The sequence below is a fragment of the Tetrao urogallus genome, assembly GCF_951394365.1.
Source record: "Tetrao urogallus genome assembly, chromosome: 7".
Taxonomy (NCBI): domain Eukaryota; kingdom Metazoa; phylum Chordata; class Aves; order Galliformes; family Phasianidae; genus Tetrao; species Tetrao urogallus.
The window spans coordinates 41,100,543-41,125,853 of record NC_136820.1 but is presented as its reverse complement, the minus strand read 5'-3'; the positions used below and the strand labels follow the sequence as shown (position 1 = coordinate 41,125,853).

General features: G+C 41.1%; 1 protein-coding gene across 1 annotated transcript in view; it reads right to left on the bottom strand.

Moving 5' to 3' along the window:
• The window catches only part of ADARB2 (adenosine deaminase RNA specific B2 (inactive)), a gene marked incomplete at both ends in the record, with an annotated part of 289,606 nt that overhangs the window by 13,548 nt on the left and 250,747 nt on the right, over positions 1-25,311 (bottom strand). Inside the window, 3 exons of the mRNA XM_079538144.1 lie at positions 1,946-2,114; positions 17,446-17,597; positions 23,828-23,996. Of these exons, the coding sequence (XP_079394270.1) occupies positions 1,946-2,114; positions 17,446-17,597; positions 23,828-23,996 (490 nt within the window). The remainder of the gene's footprint in view (positions 1-1,945; positions 2,115-17,445; positions 17,598-23,827; positions 23,997-25,311) is intronic.

Genomic DNA, 25,311 nt, shown 5'->3' with positions numbered 1-25,311 from the left:
ACATTCTCTAATAGCCCAGCACTCCTAAGGGGCTTTTATAAGCAATAAAATCCAAAGTATACAAGTCAGATTTTTTATCAAATCTTGGTTATACAAACATGAATTTCAGCCTCAGAGATTTTTTTTTTTTTTTCTGTTTGTGAGACAAGTCCAGATGATGTGAAATCAAATTCCTGCGTCCTGCAGACACTTGAAGAGCCAACTGTCTGTGTGTTAGAGCAAATATTTGGAGTCTGAAGAATGACACAGAAACCACCTTCTGGTCTCTTGAGGAGGATAGAGAGGGGGAGGAAAGGGCCCTCACACAGCAGTCTCTATTTCACCACCCTATATGTTTTTTCCTTCACAGACATTAGGACTGTTTAGATATGTGCCAAAAAGGAAAGGATTCTTTGTACTAGAGCAGATGTGCTTGGAGAAAACCCAGCTTCTGAGGATGTGAGTTAGAGTCAGCATCCCCATCAACAGCAATTGTATTGCTATTTGCAAAGCTGATATTTAATTCACTGGCCAATGACATTCAAAACCTCAGAGAGTGCAATATTTCAATTCACAAACTTGAATTTGTTTATTTTTTCGAGACTGAATTTGGAAAACCCAGCTGCACCTGAAAAGAGTGAGACAGATCTGCTGAAAACTCTTTGGGTTTTCAGTTATCTCTTTATGAATAAATGAAAATATGATAGCAGAAGACGCCCTTTATTTGTCATGTAAACACAGTATTTGTAATGATTACACTTAGCAGAGTGTGGATTTTGTCTTCTGTCCTTTGAACCTGTTAATATTTCCATTTGATAGTCAGATCGTTTTTCTCTCAAAATGCCTGGCTTTGCTAAACCTAAAGAGAAATTGAACTTCAGTAGGTCATCCAGCTAAAGCTAAGAGAAGAATTTATACACAGTGAACAAAAACACGTTTTCAAAAACGATTTTGTTTATGTTGACCTTCAATAATTGAATCAAATTCTGGGCTGCTGTAACTTGACTGAGATCTTAAGCGTGATATTCCAGCCAGAGAATTCTGCTGTAATGTTTACATTTTTACAGCTACAATGTGCTGTGTTTTAAATAGAGAGCTTCCCAGGGAAGTGTTGAAGTCACTGTCTCTGGACGTCATCAAGAAACATGTAGAGGTGGCACTGAGGGACATGATCAGTGGGCATAAAGGGGATGGGTGGATGGTTGGATTGGATGATCTTGGTGGTTTTTTCCAATCATGTGATTCTATGACATTTAGCTAACACACATAATAGATATATATATACATATATAACCGTGAGTAAAAGTACACATGTATGTATACGTAGATACTAGTAATATAGTAAGTGTGCTTCCCAATGTGCACATTTTGGTTTCAATTTATGATAACCTTCATTTGCTATTAATTAATATTGTAAATAGAGAATGACAAGTGTGTTGTTTTATGTACCACCATGAAATAATTATGAAATATTTGTTATTTTGAAGTTATTCTACATAAAGATACATTATATGTGCAAGACAGACTAGAGAGGCACAGAGGTGGGTGTGACATGAGAGCTCTGCAATGACATTCAAGATAGTAGCAATATTCTTAACAGCACTTAGGGCACTTTATCAGTGCAGATGAGGTCAGTTTATCTGCATGGTGGTTGGTTTGCAAGTTTTGCAGTAAATGATCCAGTAAGAGCAGAGTGTATGTATTTCATTTGCACACTGAAATTCTACTGGCAGAAAATGCTGCAAAGAGAGTTTATATTTTTGTCACACTGTAAAGAGCAACTAATGACCCATAGAGAATTTGGGAGACCATTCTATTTACTCCACCTATTTATAGGCCCTATCTTTGCATACAAGGGGAGTCTATGTCAGAACCTATGAGCCATTCCCCACCAGTAGCCATCATCCTCAAACTTCATTTCCACATGCAAGCAGCTTTGTGACATGCACATGAGATGCTACAGTACCTGGCGATTTTGTCTGTGCAGGACATGGTGATGAGCTGCTCTCCCAGCAGCACGCCGTCCCACGTCTGAGCCGCGTTATGGCACCGCACCGGGATGGTTCCTTCTCCAGACTCGATCTTTGTTCGGAGGTGCCCTCGATATTTTCTCACTATGTGCTTGCTGCTGTTCACTGCACAAAAGTACAAGAATGGCAATCATTAATTGTTTTTAGGTGCGTTTTGAAACTAACAGGCTGTGTTGATGCCATAGCTTGCATTTGCAGAACCACCTGCGGAGGTCCTTGAAGCTGAACGCAAAATAAGACAAGACCATAGCCTAAGCAAGGAGCACAATGGAGAAGAATTGGTGCTTCCTCGCATGATTTGCTTCTCATAAAATTGTAATTAACATATACTGAGGTGAACTCACCATTTCCTACCATGTTTGAAAAGAATAGAGGCATATGATTTTTTTTTTTTTTTCTCGTTTCCCATGCTAAATGTTTGGAATTTCCAATGTTTGGAAAGCCTTGTTTTAAGAACTGTGACCAAAATCTCACCTGTGTGAGCCAACTCAGTCCATAGCCTGATGTGATACTCAGTGGCCTTTTCTGAATCATTTCAGGACAGAGCTTCTCATTTGCTGTCAAGGAATTTCATTGAAAATTCTCAAAAGCTAAAGTTTCAAACTCTGGGTCTAAAGCAAATCATACTTCGGCAGTTATTGCTTGCCTAAATTCCCTCTGTAGTGTCCCTAAAGAGAAGCACACTACTGCCCTTCGTCAAACTGGTATCTGTTATGACTTTGCCATCCATCATCACTTCAGTGATACTACATTTGAGTAAGAGGTGGCTGCCTTTGGGGCAGTGCAGGGCAAACAGCTAACACACTTATTCTGTGCTTAATTTGCTTAATAATAAAGTGAGCTTAATTTGCAGATAATAAACAATTTTGCTATCATTTTTATCAAATGAAAAAAGTGGGAGTTCACTATCAAAATTGCTCTTACTCTCTTATACTACCTATTTGCCTCTAGGCATTTTGGTTGCAAAGAGCAGCAATGTTGGAAAAGGAGCAAGGAAATCCTCTGGATCTCATTCTCACCCTCAGGGGGTTTAACTGGAGGATAGTTTCTGCATGCAACAGACCTTTCACATCGCAGCCCAGAGGAGAAGAAAGAAAGGCAGTAGGTACATGGTGATCTCTGCTTTATGGGAAAGGAGTGCTGCTTCTACAGACATGAGGGGTTTAGCCAATTTCCAGATCTCCATTTTTTTTTTTTTTTCATGAACCTTAGCTGGACCAAGAGGTTTCTGCTAGTGAAGGTGGTGCTCCTTAACCCTTAGTGGCTATGTTGTTGCCTGGCTTCTTTCCTCACATTGAGTAAAGCTGGGTGCCATAGGTTGTCTGACCAAACTTCTGGCTACCAGCAGCAGGGTCTGTAGTGCTCACCAGGCACTCGTTGTCTTCCTCATCCTGTTCCTCACCATCTTTTCTTTGTACAACTGCTGCCTGTGCTGTGAGCTCTGTTTGACGCAATTGATTCTTTGGCTGCTGCCAATGGATGACTTACAAAATGAGAAGAGTAAAATAAATCACTTTGGCCTGCTGGGATTAGCAAAGGCAGCAAACACATGTAGAACAAACAGCAGAGTCAGCTGTGACCTGCCAGCAGATGCAGCAGCTGAACCCACACAGATCATTTCCTCTTGGATTCCTTCCTTCCTTTGTAAGTCTAAAAATAGGAATCTGAAGGTGAGCAGCAGGTTGGGCCAGCTTGAATGGAGTGGTCACAGCCAAAACTGATTCCCACTCAAATCTAAGCCCCATCATACCTACTAGATACATATCTGGTGTTCCTCGTGCAGCATCATCCAGAGAATGTCTGCTGTGCTATTTGTATATGGGATTATCTGTCTGGGAACCAGTCCATATTTTTATGGGGACTCTGCAGGAAACTTTCAAAACATGACTCGAGCAGCAGTGAGCAGCATGTTTTATTATTAAACAACAGAGTGGTGGGGAAGGAACCATGAAATTTGAGCAACAGAAGAAGAAAGTGATTGCTTCTGTCTAACAAATGTGTCTAGCTGTGCAGCATAAAGAGATGTACAGTGAAAACCCCTTGCCTCATCCTGCATACACCCAGATCTGCGGCATGACAGAGCCAGATACCCTCCATGGGAGCAGTGAAGAGTGACTGAGGTTATTGCTGTTTCAACTGGAAGAAAGTTTTACTTTAAGCAAATTGGTTCTCTTTTCCTAAGCTTTCCCGCAGGTAAAATGAAGATAATGATGCTTTTTTGTTCTGCAAATTCATTTAAAGGCACTGCTCAACAAGTATTGATGAGTGCCAGATGTTATGCTTTCAATAAAGATCTACCACAGGAGTCTACCTGCAGGAATTCCCCTAGCACAAGATGATTTTTAAAAACATTTTTCCCCATCTTTTCTAGAAAAGTATTTTCTTCTACTAAGCATCGCTGTCTTCATTTCTGACCTCAGTCTGCACCCACCTCTCTTCCTCAGCTCCAAGCCCCCCTATCCGTGCACTCGTCTCCTTGACCATCCTGTTTCAAAAGTGGTTCACCCAACTGAAGCTCCCACATTTTGCATGCAAGGGGACATGCAGTTGCTGGGGAATTTCAGTGGCCACATGAAGGGATGAGCAGCTCATTGCATACATGACTTTGATTTCACTTCCTAAATATTATCTGGGGAGGGGCAGAGGAGAACAAAACCATCAGCACTGCCAAATGCTGTTGAGTATCTGGGGCATTTAAAGCACAGGCCAACAATTTAAGGGGAGAGCATCTGAAACTCTTCTGTGAGTTGAAGTGGGTTTACTGATCCAATTTCATTTGCCTGTTTTACGAGAACCAAACTATTCCAGGTGTGGTTGCTATTGTAGCATCTCAGATCTGGCCTGCACATACCCAGTGCTGAAAAATAAAGTTTTTTAAAGCATTAAGAAATGCGTGTGACTGCTCAGATCATCTCATTTTCCAAATGCTCGCATTAACTCAGCCCATGTATCAAACTTTGCTCCCTTAATGCGCGCCGTACCCACGGTGCAGCCAAGCGGGCAGCATTAGCTGATAGGATTCGGGCAGCTGGGGCTGGCATACGCTCACCCTGGGATGCACTCCCACAACACCGATAAGGGGTTTTAGCTGCTCAACTGCTATTAAATTCAATGAATAGGGTGTGACTAAAACCCTCAGCTGTGCTGCCTGTCTCGGGCTGCTCACATTACTGGGATAGCAGCACACAAGTTGCAAAAAGATCCGTAGCACACTTAGGAAATACTAATAACCCAGAGCTCCAAACGCTTTCAGAATGACAATGATTAAATGAATCCAGATCGACAATTGCAACATGCTTAGGGATTTTTTTTTTTTTTCTTTTTTAAACATTAAATAGTTAAATAGTTCAGGAAGATAACAAATACTGAAGAAACCAAAAGATGAGTTTTGTGTGTTCTACACAGACTCTGGCACACGATTGCCTGTAGTAAGAGATGCAACCCACGTGCTGGCACAGCCTGTTATGGATCATTTTAAAGCAGCCTCAGAAAAATATTTATTTGTGTAACAAAGCCACAAACTACAGCTGACTGCTGCTCTGCTGTTCAGTATGATCAAAGCATCAGAGACTATGAGCACTGCCGATCTTTCCTGTGCTGCTTCTCCAACTGCTTAATCTCAGCTAATTGCAGGGGAGAAGGCGTCTGAGGATGCCACTTCAACCAGAACAAAATGTCAATTTAAACCAGAATTGGAAAGGACAAATTTAAAAATCATTTGGAGTGGATTTATGATGTGTGCTGTGCTCAGATGTGGAAATTACTCCTGCGAGTTTCCAAGATAAAAAGATGCTGGATTATTAATTATTGGATTATGAATGTACACAGGTGGTTTATATTCAGAACAGCATCTTGGAACTCACTGATTTCAAGGCTTTCCCCTTCTTTTCACATTTTCTCCAGGACTGGTTCTGGTTCAAATGGTAATGAAAAAAGCTACTTCCATATTTATTATTTAGTTGAAGAGTGAAGTGGAAATGGATGGTGATTAAACAGAATCACACGAGTAAGGCTCTGTTGGAGATTTTGCATGACTGCCTCGGAGGTTCATTTTCTATTTTCCTGCTTCAGTGGAGGCTGTTCTCTCCTCACGAAGGAAGAAATAAAACAGCATATCTTGCATTTTTTTTTTTCCTGCACTGGACCCTCCATTCATCACAATGGTTTATAAAGCTTCCTTAGAGTGGTATGAAACAAAAAGGTGAAGAGAGAACTGTTAACATTTGACTGCCTTGGTGTTTTGATGGTTATTAGAGATATATACTCCTTAACATAATGATGGACAAATGCATGATATTCCAGTTTCTGGAAATGTTGAGATGAGCACACTGAATGCGTTAGACACATCTGCTTTCCTGGGAGGCATGCATAGCCAAATTAGTCTCTGCTATGGTGTGCTTTAGAAACTGTCAGAGGGTGAGACTGAAATGTGATGGCCCAGCTTTGGAAACTGAGAAACTTTAGGGATATTCTGAAAGGAGGCTGGATTTGGGAAAAATAGAACAGATCCCTCCACAAAGGACTAAGTTGAACTGTGGCTACTGACTGTGGGATTCATCACATCAAGAGCTAGGCAGGTAAAGCCCGCGGTCTTGCATGAGGATCTGTGGAGCTTTCACTGGAGTGAGTGCAGGGATGCATCCTTCTCTTGGGAAACACATACATCTGGCTTGCACGTATCAAATGTACATGCAGGTGAACCCCTTAAAGTCCAGACATGCTTTTAATTGCAGACAAGGAGGTCTGTTATATCTGAGCCCAGCTCCAGAAAACTCTTCTGCTCCCTCCTAGAGATGTTCAGGTCATATCTGGGAGCTGGACTGTGTCATTAAGACAGATATGCAATATAAGTACTGAATACAAACCTTATCCAAGAACTTTTCCGATTTGTGAAACTGAGGTTGAATGTTGAAACCGACCTTCCGTATATTTTCCCTCTTCTGTGTGCGTTTCTTGGCTAACTTCCTAATTTTGGACAACAATCAGATATCCCACGGCCTGATAGGTGATATATTTAGGATGCTATTCTTTTTCTTCATCATTCAAATAACATTTGTGAATCTTTCTATCTCTTTCATGATTTTTTTATCTGCCAATAATTTGTGATATACAGATAAGGTACAGATAAGAAATCAAAGGGAATCTGCCCATTCACAGTACACCAACATGTGGCATTTAATCCATATTATTGATGGTGAGAAAAATGTAAAGTTTGAATTGAAAAGAACAGAAAGGAAATGACTGCATCATTTGTCCTCATCTGTTTTAAATGCATATTAATTAGATGAGCAAAGAGCACCACTGTATCAAAATAAATGATAATGACTGAAAAATGATGGTGACTGAAAACATCCCTCTCATTTTAAAGAAAGGGAGAAAGGAAGATACGGGCATCTATAGACCAGTGATCCTGACCTCTGTGACAGTGTTCATGGAATAGACCCTCCTGGAAGACATATTAAGACACATGAAAGATGAGAAGGTGATCTAAGACAGCCAACATGGCTTCACCAAGGGCAGATCATGCCTGACAAATCTGGGGCCTTCCATGGCAGCATTGGTGTACAAAGGAAGGGTAACTGATGTCCTGTACTTGGATTTGTGCGAGACCTCTGACACTGTCCTGCACCACAACCTTTTCTCTAAATTGGTGGATAGAGAGTTGGTTGGATGTTTTCAGCCAGAAGGGCTGGAGGAGTGGCCAGCATGTGAGGGAAGTGATTGTTTCCCACTGCTTTGCCTCTGTGAGGCCCCATCTGGAGTACTGAGTCCAGCACAAGAAAGATGTGGAGATGTTGGAGTGGATCCAGAGGAGGGCCACAAAAATGGTCCCTTCCAATGCAGGCTATTCTATGATTCTATGGTTTTGATGTTAGATGAACTTCTAAGTGAGTCCTTGTCTGTCATCAAACTTTAACCCTTGGGACAGAAACCAATAAATCAACCAACCAGAGAAATACATCAAAGTATCTACCTTACAAAAGAGTTCTTTTTTTGAGGAACCTCTGGGATCAAAATAGGAGTAACTAATTAAAATTCTCTTTAAAACAATTTGCTGACAAACAAGTCATGCACAGAGAGCTATAAATAATCACTACTGGCAAGGAGCAGTAAGAAGTTCTGGGTCAGACGTGACAGAAATCCTTGATGCCACCCACAAACCCAGTCTACAGACTCAAGCCTATTCTGGGCAGAAATGCATTAGTACATTGAAGACACAAGCAGAGGATCCATGGAATTAAGATTCTGTTCATGTGACAATCAAGGAAAATAAAACTCGAACACTCCAAGATTATTATTTTTAATTACTAATTGCTTCTCTCATCTAAAATTAGATGTGTAATGCCATTGCTTTTGAAGTGCAGCTGCCCCTGGAAAGAAAAGACTGGAGACTTGGCAAAGGGCTGCAATGGTGTTGTGAAACTCCATTATGGAGAAAACTTCTGCTTCTGAAACCTTTGTGAGCCTTGTCACCAGCCACAAAGGTAAATTATCTGGTCTCCAGGTCAGCAGCTGAGAAAACAGTGAAGGGAGGCTGTATGGGGACAGGAAGAGACTTAGTGGTTAACCTATATCCTAAGCTACAGCTACACAACATTATATCTTCTGCCTATTTTAAATAAATAAATAAATAAATAAATAAATAAATAAATAAATAAATAAATAAATAAGATTTTTTTCTCTTATAGCTGGGCTTTATCTTTCAAACATGCTATCTGTGAAAAATTGTCAACATTTCTGAATTTGCCCATTTGGTGACAATTCTCTCCCTTGGCATGTTTTAATCAAAAAGATTACAGATACACAGAGAGAATGTGTCATCATAACTCCTTTATCAAAAAAACATGCTGTTATTCATGTGAGTTTGAGATTTTTGTTGTTGTTTGGAAATTGGAATCTTCAAGAGTCATTTGAAAAAAATGTTATGAAAGAAATCAGCAAAAAAAGTGAAAACAGAAGATGAAGTCCATAAGATAGAGACAACAGAAAACTGTCAATATTTCTGCATTGCGATGAGCTTCAGCCCCCATAAGGTTTCTTTGAGCCCTGACAGATTGTGGCTCCTGCTGCAGCCCCATACTGTAGTTCAGTTTCCGTCTGTGGAGGTGAAGATGATGATTATGGAGTAAAGTCCTACGCTCTTTGAGTGGGCAAACTGAATCTACATCACCATGAAATGGTCCCCGTTGGCCTTAAAAATCTATGAATTGTAAATACTAAATTATCCTGAATAAAAAATATTCTGAATAGTGTTTAAAATACACACAGTTTTCCATTTTTATATCTTCGAGCATTACTTACTCTTCCTCAAAGTTGTGGCAGATGGATGGATACCTTTTACTGCTATTTTATGAGCATGGACATAGAACTAACCAGAGTAAAGTGAGTTGTTTGAAGCTAGCTATGGAAGCAGTAGCACTGTCATGGCTAAATTAAATTGTGTTTGTTGCTCTTACACAGCTATCTTTAGTAGACTCTAAGAAAATCCCCAGAAGTCTAAGGACTTTGAAAAGTCCCATAGAGATCTTAACTGCACCTGGAGATTCCTGAAAAGCTTTATAAAACTAATCTCAAAAGCTTTGCCTGTGACTTGTACTCAATCAAAGAGTTTGACCAAACTAGATCTAGATAGATACAGTTTTTGCCACAGAGATTTTTCCCAGCTATGATTTGATCTTTTCTGCCCCAAATACTTGCCACAGTCAGGTGAGCATCTCAGTCTCTGAGCTCTAGCAGACTATTGGATGTTGGGGCTGGTGCTGGAGCAGCTATGTCCTGAATATGCAGCCATTTTGTCCATTCTGCAGAGGACATTGGAACCCTGGAAATCATGGACAAATTCTATCCATGCAGCTTGCCTGGGTGAAAATATCTACAGCTATTCTGAAAGCTTCTCAGCCATGGCCTTTTGCTGAGTAATGCAGTGTTTTTATCACATCTGAACATTGCGTCCAAATGCAATGTTGTACAAAGCAGTAAAACCCAGCAACAAAGCGAAATCAATAAATACAGTGCAATTTTCTTTTGTGATTCAAGCATTCTGTTAAGTTGCGGATATGATTATAGCTGTGGAAACCTGTTTTTCTGAATTCTAACAAACACAGTTTGCTTTACATGAAAGCTTTTCAATGCTTTGGCCAGTGCTGGCTTTGAACTTTCCATAGTTTCCAGCATATTCTTTCTCTTTGCTGAGATAGACACACGCTATACAGGCACATCCTAGAAAATCTTATTTTCTACTTTATAACTCCCCCTGAAACAACAAAACCCAAATAAAGAAAAGGCAGCCAAGAATATTACAAGGAGAGAGACTTGGGACATATTCAATGCATTGTTAATGCTAAAGAGTTTTCTCACGAGGTGTCAGTTTGACAAAGTTTTATAGCTGAGACTGAAAAGGGAGAGACTGACTAACTAAGCTAATGGTCAATTTCCTGAAGTCTTGGTCTAGGACTTGAGAGACACAGGTTCAAGCTTCAGATTGAGTCTAAGTGTTCTTCTATGAAAAAAAAAAATCCCGAATTAAAATGATGTGTTTATTTTCTACCTCTAGTTAGTATGCTACTAACCAGGAGACATGAACCATATGTGATACAATCTCATTTTCAACAATTTCTGTATTTTGAAAAAATGTCTAAAAGGTTTTGATTTCTTTGCAGCCAGTACTTTGATATCTGAAAGGTGTCCATGAAGTGCTAATTGTTTAGTCATTCTATAGAAAAAATCCACTAAAAAGCGTAAATCTGCAGCCTGGAGAAGATAAATAATAAAAAATTATTTTTGCAACTGCAAACTTTCAGAAGGTGATTTTTTGGTGTCAAAACTGAAGAACTTCCAATGTAGCAAAACCAGTCTTTCAAAACTCCATTCTGTGGTCCAGTATAATAGCACCAACACTAAAACCACCTGTCCTGTCACAGTCTCACTTCACTCAGTCCTCCACCTTTCTAAGCCAGGGGATCACTGGTTTCCCTGGTAGGTTTATGGACATGAGATGAACCCAGGCACTGGCCAAAGGTTCAGTATGGTTGACTGTTTGGGATAACAGGCATGTCCTTTGGGTTATCAAAACCAATGAGATTTCCACCACTCAGAACACCAGGACCAGATCATCCCCACTCTATTTGCAGAGCCTCTGGCACTGCTCCTTGAGTGATGGGCCCATTCATGCACGAGCATGTAATGGCTCATGCTTCTGCAAATCTTCCCTTAGGCAGCACCAGAAAGGCTGCAGAGCTCACAGCAGAGGGCATGAGCCTCCCCATATTTGTTCCTCCCTACCCTCTGATCTCAACCCTTCTTCTTCTCCCTCCTCCATTCTTTTACTCTGGTGCAGCTCTAGAAGAGTGCAATGTGAGTAGGAGATGCTGGAAGAGAAAAAGCTTCTTGCAGTGCTGGAGGAGTTCAAGCTGCTGTCTGCAGGACCTTTGTGTGTTGGAAGATGGATGAAGGTGGATTTCAAAGCTTTCTGAAGTCCTCACCTACTCCTTGCAGGTCTTAGACTGCTGTCTTCTGCCTACACCCTGGCAAAGCCGAACAATACAAACTCTCTAGATTTCCCATTATCACCACAGTCCTCCTGTTGCAGAGTCCCACTGATCCTTCTCCACCACACTTTCTTCTCCTGAAGTTCTCTTGCCCACTTCCTCCTGCAGAAGGTTCTCCCTCGGACTTTTGTTGGATGCTGGGGAGAAATCCAGCACATCTAAATCTGAGAAGGAATCATTACTTATACCTCAGGGGAACAGAAAACCTTGGGCTGGACTCTGTTGTTGGCCTCTCCTATTGCTCCCAGCCAAGTGTGATGTGGGTATGTAATGGAGAACATTATCCAGACCTCACACAATTGTGGCTGTAACTAACTTGAGTGTGAGTAACCACAATCTGAAACAGCATTTCAACAGTGTGAGAAGATAGACTTAGGTTGTGTATAAAGATGAGTGCTTTCAGACTTGAAGACAAGCGTAAGATCCTTGGCAGTCCAGCTTCTAGTCAACTGAAAAAAATCTTTGCATTTCCTCTGTATTTACTTTGGCAAATTGAGAATGTGCCATTGGTAAAGGCAGGATGGGACTGTTGCTTCAACAGGATTTGATCTCAAAGGAAGCTGATAAAGGATGCCATGCTTAGGACCCCAAACCCAAACTATTTGGATCATTTCAATCTAGCCTCAACAAAACAAAAGAACATTTTCACCTCACCTTTAATAACCAGTTCCCAAGCACGTGAACAAATTCAACAGCCTCATGCTGTGTCTGCCCTTTTTGTAGCATCTTATACATACAAAGAAATCTGAATGGACCACAGAAATTCATTTAGTGCTGCAATTATTTCTCCCAAGGCAGTGTTTGGTGTTAAGGCATACAGTGCTGTATGTATTTTTTTCTTTCATGTTACTTCTGGGCATGGTTCTGTATGATAATTTTTTTTTTTTTTTTTTAGTTCCCCCAAGATATTGTTCTGCTCAGCCATATGAAAAATAGGAAAATAATGCACCTTCATCCCAGTTCCACAGACAGGTCATTCATCATTGTAAAATCGACTTTACAACCTAGGAGGAAGCTGCTCCACGCTCTGAATAGCTACGAATTTCCAAAGTGTATCCCCAAGAGGCAGCAGGCCAGCAGTCACAATGGAACTACAAGATACCTGGGAGAACTAAAACAATGGAAACACTGCTCAGGATGACAGACAGTTGCCCTTGATTTTCCTAACAGGAGCATATGTCAGTATGTTAGAATTTGCCTTTTCCAATAACTACAGATATCTGATTTCTTTTCAGGTCACTGAGTTACTCAGATGGTTCTTCTTGAAATACTTCTTCCCCCTTATCAAGATTTTTTTTTTTCATTTAAATAAAACATGGGATTGGCAGAAGGCAGAGATTTCATTCCTGATCTAGTGAGTGGCAACCATGGCAGTAAGCTGGAGCTTGATTATTTTTAAGGTTCCTTCCAACCCAAGCCATTCTGTGATTATACGATTCTATTATTCCCCTTGCAATTTCAATAACAATTACCAAAATCAAAAGTTTGGGTGTTATTCTATCATATGTGTCATCACATATGCCATCAATGTATCTGTACCCCTGATATCTGCCTGCAGGACCCTGAACGCAGAGCTCTGGGGCTGAGAATCTCTTGACATTTACAGATCATTTGTGTCTACCAATTGGAGATGGACATGCTCCTGAAATGGTTTCTGCTTGAATGTGGCCTTCTGCAGCCACTCTGTCCAAGAAGGCTCCATCTGAACATGGAGTGCTGAGTCTCCGGTGTGAGCAGGACAATGTTTCAGGGCACCCTCAGCTCTGAGGGTTAGCAGAGAACATTTTGTCTGAGAATGAGATGTAAAATGCAGCAGTCAGAAGCACAAGCAGGGAAAGCACAGGGCTCACGCAGGAAATGCGTACTTTAAGTAGGCAGAGCAAACTTGTCTTTTAGCACTCAACTACTCAGATTCTACACAAACTTTAGTGTACATCTTATCCCCATCATATCACGTACTCGGGCAGTGATCCAGCTCACATGCTTGCAAGTGGATCTTGTTAAAATAGAGCTCTGCTGAATGCATGTATCTGAGAGCTTCAACACAGCTGTAGGTTAATAGGCAAGCAGGAGGAAGACCCCTTGTGGAGCAGATGCAATGGTGTGTTTCAGACCTAAAGAGAGCATGGGATGAAACAGGAGCTGGGCTATCAAAGAGTCAATGGTACAAGGCAATACAGCATGTTAGCAAGAGATAGAAAAGCAGCCCAGGGGACAAGAATGGAGAAGAGCCCTGGGGCAGATTCTGTCTGCCTCTGTCAGTCTGTGTGAAAAAGAGTGCATCTCTAGGAGAGAGATGGTCAAAGAGGTAAAATCCTGCCTGGAAGGATGAGTGGGGAAGTTGAGAATTTATTAGCTCAATTTTTAAGCAACTCATTTTCCTTTTCAAGAGGTGCTTAAAAAAAAGAAGCCAACGTGTCAAGAAGCCTAAATTAACTATGAAGGTACTTCATCAGATCAAGGGCTTGATTGTTGGGTGGTTTGCTTTAGATTCAGGAAAAGGTGCAAAATCTGCAACAAATATTATAGAGCAAGCTGTCCCCATGGCTGCAGCTGCAGCTCATGAGCTGGACTGTGTGTGCTATCTGAAGTCAGAAAATCAAGCATAACTTGCCTTCATGTACACAGAGGGAAAAGGTACTGGAAAAGGAGATGACCTCACCTACAGCACTGATGCTGCTTCTTCATGGCATAGCACGTTACAGCCTGGTGGGTGACCTCAGAAAATGAGGAAAGAAGGAGAGTGTTGGGAAGGAGACTAGCTGAGAAGGACCCAGGACAAATCCATACAAATCCTCACAGCAGTCTGAAATACCTTTGCTATTTCCCAGCCTCCCATTCTTTACACCACTGACCCTGGTCTCTCCTGCTCTCTACAACCCAACACCTCTCCCCTCAGCCTCCTCCCTGCTCTCCTGGACTGTATCAGCCTCTTCCAAAGCTTCAGATTTCCAGCCTTCTGACCTGCAGACACCAAAAAAGAGTTATAGAATTGCTCTCCATGCTCACAGAAGCCCTGTTCCAAATGGACTTTTCCTCTTCTTTACAGCTGTCTTGAGACAAGCAAGTCTGCTCCATTCTGAATCATGAAGGGCATCATTGCAAATCAATGCAAGATTTGCTCTTTTTGGCCCTAATCTCTTACTTTCCTGAGTGAAACCATCATGGCTGCGGACTCTCCAACCTCTCCTGCGCTGCATTGCAGCCATTCACAGGAACCACAGTAAGGTCAGATTCTTACATACGCAGTTGAGTTGGTACCCAGCACTATCCAGCAAGAAATAAACTGGGTTTCAAGTGCATGCTGGCTAATCTCCTCCCTAACCAGAACAAAGCTCATAAGAAGAAAATGTGAGGCCTCCCCGAGGGTGCTGGGAAGACACAGCGGATAATGGGAAATTTTTGGAAAGAGATTTGAGAAGTGGATTTTACTCACTCACTATATTGATAAAGGCTTATCATGCTCCTTTGCAAAAACAGAAACCACATGGCGAGACACTGTTTTAAAATGTTAATGCATCTTTAGAGAATAATCAGCAATGTTTGATGGTTTGTGCTAGCTCTAGGAGAAACGTCTTTGTTGTTTAAGAAATGAAACAGCATTCATCTGGAGTTCCTTGTCATTACTGGATAAAAGAAAGGTTATTTCTGAAGTTGAAGAGAGGAGGAAAAGAAAAAAGAGATGTGAATGATAAACATTATAAAATACTTATCTTTCCAGATGTCTCTGGGATAACGTGAGCTAAAATGAAATGCTTATCTCACTGAAGGACAGCTTTTGGCAACATAGCTTTTATACAGAGCTAAATGCTTTTAAGAGCATGGGACAAAGGTGGAGGGAGCTGCTTAAAGCAGTGAAATACAAACCAAGTGATGCCCCTTCAAGCCTATTTCTGCATCACATTGTAACCTTCATTAAGTCACACAGACCTTGCTGTCTCAGTTTTTTTTTAATTCAGACTATAGCTGGTATAATAACCACCAGGAAAAGCATTTTCATGGTCCCTACAAGGTCACCCTGTGAATACCAGCAGTTGCAAGAAAATATATTTTTAATGTAGCTTCTTACATGCACTGTCAATTAAAGAAGTATCCCCTCATCTCTTGGTAGCATCCAGTCCTAGATAGTCTGCGGCCATTCATGACAATGGCCCACATTAGAAAAATACGAGGGTGGTTAATCAAACATAAAGCCTTTTTTGATATCTCTTAATATTAAAGTGTGAGGCTAAAATCACTATTCATATTTGACATTCATAGACACTTGCTTTTAATTTTATTTTTAAGATGGTGTCTGTGTCTCCTAATTTTGCTGCCACATCATGAACTTGTCTATTTGCTGCTTTCTTCTTAAAAATTTCCTTGCTTTTCTTTATTTTATATGCCCTACTGACAGAATGTAGAAATCACATCAAAAGAGGAAGAGTATTTCCTTTCTGAATAGGTGTATTCTCGTTTCTTGCCCCAGCAAGCTGCTGTTTCACACATGACAAAAGGATTCCAGTCTGGAGAGAATAATGCTTAATCGTTAATAAATAACTCCTACAAATAAGAACCAGAAATGAAACCATGATCAGATGAATTTTCCTGGGAGGTAGTCAGGTTGTTGCATGACCTTGGATGATTAATTTTACATTCCTGTATCTACGCTTTTCCCTCCTCATTCTTCTGTCTTGCCTGCTTCACATTTAAGGTAGTCAGGGCAAGAACTATTTCTCATTATATGTACATTTAGCAGTGAGCACTATGAGTATTGCAGCACAGTAAAATGCATTTGTGAGAAGTGACACCTCAGGATAGAGGGAAGTGTGCACCTTATGAATCATGAAGTGGATCATAGAGTGACAGACATCTGTGATAGCAAGCCACAGTTCTCTTGAGTCCCTTGTTCCTTAGTGTGACCATGGCCTGGGGCAAAGGTGGTGCAGTGGTCTGTAACCATGATGCGCCTCTGCAACAGTGGGACAATGTCAGGGGCAAGAATGTTTGTGGGGGGCTGGTATCATGACATCACTGGGACATGTGATGGAAGTCAGATATTCCTTCACGGCAACACATCCTGCAGTTCTCTTGGTGGCATTTGCACTGGCTCAAAGCTTGTTCACCTCACTTGCAGGGTCACCTCTAAAGCATAACTCCCCATAAGGTCACATTCCTGTTTGAAGATCATAAGTATAGGACCAGGGACTCCAAAGACTGCCTGACAGACTCCATCTAATTTATCTGCTATCTGGTGACCACGCAGTTGATTTGACCCAAGCAGGATTGTCTGGGAAGGATTCTTACTATAATGCTCCTGACATTGTTTGCTTCAAGGGCAGGTAGCATCTGGAATGAACCTGGCTTTCAACCGGTGCTAAAGCTACCTGATCTCATCTCATTGCTCCAACTCAGAATCCAGCCACTTGAGCTTGGACAGTAGAGATTTGGTATAAATACAACCCTTCAACACATCCATACTGCCTAAACCTCAACAAAAGTTCATGCAGCCTCAAATGCACACATAATTTTCTAGTCCAGCCCATGGCTGTGGCTCCAAGAATCTGTGTGATCATGAGGATCCTTCCCAAGGTGTCTACTGATTACTGGGGTTCCTTTCCCCATCAGGAAACGCAGGCTGTTGGGAACTACCCAGCAGAGCCATGGAGCCTCAGGAAGGTAGAGAAATTCCAGTTCTGCCTGGCCATGATTTTCCCTCTCAGCATGGGGGAAGGAGCACCAGCTGCACAGACACGCATGCCATATACCTCTCAGTGTTTCTGCTTTCAAGAAAAATATTTTCTGCAAGTCAGTCAACAAGAAAAGAAGGATTAGTCTTAGGATAAACAAACAAATCAACAATAAAAGGCACAAAGGGGAAAAAAAGAGAGGGAAATATTTTCTCTTACAGTCAGTTGTGATTTCATACGGGGAGTTGAGGCGCGCGTCCCCACAGGGCGAAGTGCTCACATATAGATGGAACAGGATGTTCTCCTGCAGCCTGTAGCCTCCCTCTTTTAATCGCACGAAGATTGATCGCTCCCAGTCTTCTCGTCGTTTGCTGTGATCACAAAAGAGGATCCAGGTCATTTGTTACACACCAAATCAGAAACAATTCTGCTCTGTGTTTTTCTTCCTGTTTGTTTGTTTTTACTAGCGCTAAGAATCATATATTTTGCCTGCTGACAAGGAGAGAAAAACAATAAGTGAAAAATGCTTGAAGGGGGGGTCAAAACTGTCAATGTGCTTTGGCTTGTTTACCTGGAGTCTATTCTAAAAACAAAGCACAGATGCATAAACACATTGATTTTAAAGAGATTCTGGCATATGAAGAATCTCTTAGATTCTCAGCTGAGAAAATCAGCTGTGCCCAGCCACGTATTTAAATCCCATTAACATGACCGCAGCCAAGATGTGAGTTTTTCTCCACTGGAAATGGTTGCTAATAAAGCACCCAGAGTTTATGACCCAGTCAGCCCTCCTGCTCCCTAAGCATCACTCTCCCTCTCTGTTCAACTACAGCCACCCATAAGCACTCCATCTCGGCCAGCAGCCCCTCCTTGGCCACTTGGCATTTCTCCAAATCAGAAAGCAACCTGAGAAGTGCAGACAAAACTTGCACAGACTCCTTCTTGGTTGAGCTGAAAAAGACACTTACTGAGATGAAGCTTTTGTCTGTGAAATGGTTCAGCTGCTAGATGGGGACACAGCGCTTAAGTTCCATTAGCAGCAGCTGCCCAGGAGGCCCAGCCCTCCCCATCCTGCAGTTTGCAGCAGCAGCTTGCATTAGGGCTATGCTGTGTGTATTTCTCAGATGATTTACATTTGTGAAGACGTGGGTGATTTCACTGACAAACAGCTGCTTCTGATATATACATTTGGGTGGTGATTATCACTTTGAAGGTGAAAATGTGATCAGTGAAATTCTAATGACAGACGCTGATGCTCTGGTCCTTCCCTCAAAAATTCAAGGGCCTTTTTGTAAGAATGACTCTGAGTATAACTGCACCTGCAGGTAGTGGTTTCCTAGAAGGCTCCTAATAAGCCGAAGCCCTACCCATTTAATTCACACCAGGATAGCCCATCAAGTGGCACAACTTCTGCTCGTCTCTGTGCCTTCCATCAGTGCAAGCAGGGCTGCTTTTACCCAGCCTCAGAGCAGTCCTTGAATTCCATTCAAGCTGACTCTGCCTGCTTTTTTCTTGTGCAGACTCGGTATTATTGAAGCTGTTTGGCTGTCACTCTTGCACGCTTTGGGTGTTTTGTCATTTTTTGATGCGGGGATGCGTTTGCTGTCAAGAGGAATTTACAGGCACATTACCACGGGCAGGGAGCTGCATCGCTCCTTCCTTCTGCAGGCTGCAGTGGAATTTCCCAACCACGCTAATTATACCATCGCCCTGATACTGCTCTCTGAAATAATAAAATACCTACAAATTAAGTCCTGCTGCTTGGACTTTGTAGCAAGTGCAGTTGGTTTTAAATAATTCACTACAAAATCAGCTGGGAGAACCAGAGTAGTGCAGTCTAGGCATCTGCTGTGATTATGTTAAGCCTTATTAGTGCCAGGGCAGCTTGCTCTACCTGGAAACAGTTGCTAGGTAGGGTTGGAGCAGTCATTTTTTGGGCTGGGTTGCCAGAGCTCACAGCAATCAGCCTCCATTCTGTGACTATTTCTCATGGATTAACCTTACGCTCTTTCTAGTACTGAGAAACTTCTGTGGCCAGAGTGGTTGACAGATTGGGTGATGGATGGCTGTATGGGAACTGTTGATCACGGCCTGAACCTCTGATTGACCACCTGTGGCAAACAATGAGTCAGCTGTGGGAGCACAGGTGAAGGCAATTCACCTGTGCTACCAGAAGGGGTGGAGCCTGGCTGCACTTGTCCTAGATCCCATTTAAGTGCTGACTGCCACTGAGGAACGATATCTTTCTGGAGATTGCTCCTTGTGGAGTTTTACTGTAAGCCTATAATCCTGGATAGAATTTCCATTTTTTTTTTGTTAGCTTTCCACTGCGATAATTTTACTGAGCCTAACCTCTGTATACCTATTGATTGTACACCTATTGATTGTACAGTGGTGGATCTAACCATGAGTATCTGCAAGGAGTCACTGAATGAACTCCTCTTTATCACGTATGCTTCTGATCCATTTCTGGTGTGGTTTTCTGGGGGCTGAACTCAAACAGTAGATTTCTCCCTGCCTGGTGGTTGGATAGGGATAACAAAATAAGCACTGAGAATATTGTAAATGAGTTTGAGATGCAGTATCGTCAACAGCGGCTTTTCAGGGAGGCTTGGGGGATGTCAGACCCCAGAGACAAGTGGTTTGTGTAAAAGTGGCTGTGTGGGCCATGAGAGTCATTCCTGTGAAGTCACTTCTACCCCAGCACTTGTGAGTACCATACAGAGCCATGCACACCTGTATAAAGTCATGAGGAATGAACCCATAGTAAGTGTACAAATTGAGTTCATTCAGTGGGTGACATTAGTGTGTCACTTTCCACCTCAGCCACTTTGGTAGTGGCTAAGAGAAGAATTTGTCCTTGAACCTTTGCCTGTTGTGATTTATTGCTAGAGACTTAGCACTTGAGGCAAATCCAAGAGAAACTTCTAAGAATGTCGTAAATTCAATCTTTTGTTTAAATTCATTGTTTAACATGTATGCATTTGTTTTGAGCTGATGGCAAGAATATTTTGGCACGTACTTGTGGCTAAATATATGTGTGTTGTTCTAAAAAAAGAATAGAGAAGCTATTTTTAGCATGTAAATGTAGTTAAAGGGAGTTTCTAGTGCTACATCCATTGCTCAGCATAGAGCACAGCATCCTAGAGAAACTAACAGATGGCTTAAAAAGGTTGCATTCATTGAGAAGATAAAAGGAGGAAGATAAGAAATAGTATATCTCCAGCAGATGGTTTTTTTTTTTTTTTTTTTGTTTTTTTTTTGTAGGGGGGAAAAAAAACGACCTGAGTGGACTGGATGAAGACCGTTCCTTACTTTTAAGATCAACAGTAGTGTGAATCTAAATCTCTTAAAGAACTTCTTACAAAACCATCCCTCTGGCACCTGTAGGGCCACTATAACATTAAGACATTACAGTGTTGGTTTAAGAATAGATCATTACTTTTATTTTTCTCTAGTAACCAAGTGTTGGATTTTTTTCTTCTGTATTGGTCTGTTGATACAAATAAACCCACTGAGGTCAATGTGAATTTTACAGCCATCATTGTGAGATAATCAGGCTATGGTATTTGTGTACCTTTTGATGGGTGAATTTTAGAGAAATCTTCTCAAAAGGCCTTTCTCATCCTTCTTTTGTACATCAGAAAACTTGCGTCTTACTTCTCATCTTTTCCATGGAAGTATTGAGAACTTGAGGATTATAGTTGTCATAAAAATGAGATCTGGGAGGGGTAGGAGTTTTAATCAGACTGCTTAGAAACTGTCAGATTTTAGTTGTGCTTCTAGCTTTTTATTTAACTCAAGCTCTAGACGATGAATTGTTGAAAGAAAGTTTCCTTTTGAAGTATTTGTCACTCTTGCTTCTTAGAGAGGATAAAGTTCCCATTCTGGAACTCTCTTTCAAAAGAAAATTCGGAAAGCTGCACCTCTAATGTTTAACAGTATGAAGAGAGAGAGAAAAAAATACAATTTACATATTGCTGCAACTTTAGCTTGTGGATGGATCTATTCCATGGTTCACATATCTGAAGCTGTCACCTTATACTCTCTGTACAGCAACAGAAGTAAATGGCAATTCATCTCATTTACAAGGAGAACCTTAATTGGGTCTACTGAGTCACACTCCATAGATGCCCATCTCTCACTCCTGATGACATAGTAGCCTTGGGGTATCTAGTCCACACTTGGCCAGCTAACTTGCAGACAATGAAGACTGTATTGAAAATTCCTGAAGTTTGAAATCCATGTATGGAAATCAGTTTGAGCAGGTCCTCCTTGGTGGGAGGATGATGTGTGACAAATAGGGGATACTGCCCTATGGAATAATCTTTTCTGTTTCATAGGGAGAGATGGAAAATTTAAGCTCTTTGAGCCTGTGATGTGCACTAGGCTTTCTTTATAACTTTAGTTAGGGATTCATATTTTTGTTTTCAGTGTATATACCAGTCTGTACAAAAAGTTGCTGGTCCAGGAGAGAGAGGACTTGAATTTAGCCTGAGTCAGTGCAAATGTGCAACAAAATAGAAGTCCCAAATCTGAGGAGCAAGTATGCAGGGAGTCAGAGTGAAACTGATTTAACACATCTGTCCTGAAAAAACTGTCTTAGCTATGCAGCAGTGCCACATGGCTTCTCTGCCAGTGGGAGTATTGTCTCTTTTTATAAAGGAAAGGGGTAAATATGATTTCAATATGCCAAAAATGCTTTTTTTTTTTTCTTTTTTCCACTTTCAGTGCTCCCATTTTATCTCTATATGGTAAAGCTCCTGATGATGGTGTAAAACTGGCAAGCAATAAATACTGGAATTGGAGAACATATTACAGCACACATGGACTTTAAGAAAGCAAAACGTGCTTTACAATACCTCTAGCCCTGTCTTTCAAAGCTGCTTAGCCTTGACAATTTTGGTTGAGATTTTTATTATTTGTGCTGGTCAGAGAAGCGGTGCTGTCTGATCTTCACTGAACAGGGAGTCATTTGAAGTTATTGTGAACAGAGCTTGTGCTGCGCTGAGGATTCTCTTAACAAAAGATTGTTAACATTGATCCAAATAAAATAATAATATGACTGAACATGTTAGGGATGTGAATCAATACAATAGTCTGAGATACAGTGTCAGCACTTCTTTCCCAAGAGACTTTAGCACAAAGCAAGAAATAGGGCTGCTACACTGCTGAAAACATAATTTAATGTAAACTTGACAGCAATTCAGATTGAAATAGAGAGAATATTGTTTTTGATTAAACCCTTCAAGGCTTTTGTCCTCCTCTGTTAGCCAAGCTCATCTACTCAATATACTCTTCAGTCCCAGCCTGAAGTGAAAATAACCACCATTCCCATTATCATTGCTTTGGAGCCAACAATATTATAGGGGCTCACAAGAGCACACAGTTGAATCCTGGTGCAAAGCCTTCAGAAAGCAAAGGGAGTTTTTGCACCAAGGTTAATGGCCTTTGGATAAAATCCCATCAAAATGCAAGCAATAATGGAGGGAAGAAGTATAGTCTATAGATAATGGCTTTTTGTTTTCTTTCCTTGCTTCCCTCTCTCTCTTCCATATAAGTAAACATCACCTCAGCTTGACTTCTGCTTGGATTGCATAGGATTAAATGATAATCCTGGCAGGGTTCTCAAGTCTCTAGACCAGCCTTCTATTCAAATCAGAGTCACTTTGAGTCTATTTAAACCGGATGACAAGACTTTATTCCATTGGATTTTGAAAACCTCCAGAATGGGAGGGAGACTAAACAACTCTGCTGGGTGCCTTCTTCCACTGCTTGTTTGTTCCTGTGTGGACAATTTCTCCTTGTATACTGCACTTCTTTTATTTAAGTGCTGGCCAGTTGTCTGTCATTTTCCCACTTTGAATGTCAGTAAAAATCCCAACTCCACCTTCCTGATGACCTCCCACAGGTTCTGATGGGTGAGCCATCCTGTTTCTCCAGATGAATAGAAATGATTAGTGAAGTCCCAGAAGAGACTCTGGTGTTATCCTACTTGTAAGGATCTTCCAGACAGTGTTTGACTCATTTAAATGGTAACAAGGAAAGTCTGACTGAAAACAGAAACAATAATTCCTCCATAGTAACTCTAGATACTGTAACATTTCTAAACTTAATAAAGAAGGAATGGATGAGAGCATTTTGTACTTTGTCAAGAAGTTTACTGTACTGAACACTGTTTGGTTCTCTGGTGAGTCAATGAAGGCATTAACTATCAGTAAATCACTTCTTTGAGATATTTCAGCACAGCAAATAAGATAGGAAAAAGTCTAAAGAGAGCAGAATGACCTCCTTCTAGTGTCTGGCCAGTGTGTGATGTTAATAAGCCTGTGCGTACAAAATCATTAGGCTTCATAAAACACAACTTTATGAGTCATGTCTAATTGCTACTGAAAGGAAGCCAGGTAAAGTAAGGGAGCTCATGATCCAACACTTCAGACTGTCTAATACTCATTTTGTACTGTACAGTATATTGGTCCTTCATCAGCCAAAGACTCAGAAACAAGAACATGAAGAAAAAAAATATTTCAAATGCTTGGCGGATGGATGTATTCCACTGAAGGCAATGTAACATTCAAAAAGAGTCAGCAGAATTATTTACCTTAAGTGTAGCTCCAGCTGTGAGTAGAGGAAGTGAATAAATGCCCTTCTTGCCACAATTTCTGCATGGCAGTCGTTGACTGCAAGCCCTTGGTCATTAATGTATTCCCCATTTATACATTTGGTACCCGATGACAGCACAATAACCTGAGCTTGCCTGATGTCCAAACCTGTAGAAAGAAAAACAAAAAGGTTGTGAAATTGCCTGGAGGTGAGCATGATATCATAACTATTAAAGTTCTCACAGCCAACGTTTTGATGTGGCTGTAGAGACAGCCTAAATGGGATGCTTGTTGAAGTGCAGATATGGCTTTGGAATATTCAGGAATCTCACATTTCAGTGTTACTAGTACAATAATGGCTCTATTTCAGTCTTGCTGCTAATTCCAAGATAAAAGCATGTCACGAAGTTTACTTGTTAAATCAATAACTACATCCTAGCAGTGCACATGCAGTAGAGAGGTAATAAAGATCTCCTGCAGTGCTGATAAAAATGGCTTGGTTTTTATGAGCTGTTGAAGACATTTTCAGGTGGGAACACACACTCCCTGTAATGTTAGTTTTCATTGCTATTGCACTAGAAGTGCTAAATAAAATGCAAGTAACACTTCTGGAGCTGCTCTTTAAAAATGTCAGAGAACAAACAGACCTGATTCTCAGTACAGTCTCCTTCTTGTTTTTCTGAGAGCAGCTACATCAGTACCTTTTCTGCTGTGGCAGATGGAGCACCCCTTCCTGAGACTGGCTCCATCTACTGTCTTTTCAGTTAATGGTGAAAGGAAGGATTGCCTGTCTTGGTGCAGTAAAGCACTTGTTAGGATTGAATCTGCATTGTAGCAAAATGCTCACAGAGTTCAGCAGGGCATGAGTTTCACTGAAAAAGTTGTTCATTCAACCCTGCAGACAATTTGAAGGAAGAGCTAAGAATGAACTGAGACCAAACTGAAATTATGTGTTGAAAAGTACATTTCAGAATGCACCTCTCTGAAAAAGAGAGAATTGTTAAGCACATCCTGGGGGAAAAAAAAAAAGGATTTTTTTCTGGCATATAGGTGTTTCCTCCAGGCATGACAAAGCAGTTTAAGAGAAACAGAATGTATCTGACAACTATACATGCATACTGTGTTTAAGTATGCACATGTACAGCAGAGCAAGCCAAGCTTGGTTGTGCCCATGTAATGGCACTGAGAAACCCTTGGTGATTGCTTAAACTCTGGGTGCTGCTCCAGGAAGGGGAGAGCATCCAGGATGTTCTGTGCCCTCCCCAGCATGGATATCCACAGGGTGACACAGTGGAAACAAAGCCTGCCTTTAGGCATGAATGAATCCTTCAAAGTTTTTGCCATAGGGTGACTAGGAAAAAAATCTCACCATAGGCCAAATGCTTCTAGTTTTCACAAATTTTGCTTGAGAACAAATACAAAATCCATATACACGTCCACTTTGTTCTTATTCCTGTGATCTGATTTTAGCTGTGAAAAAGCT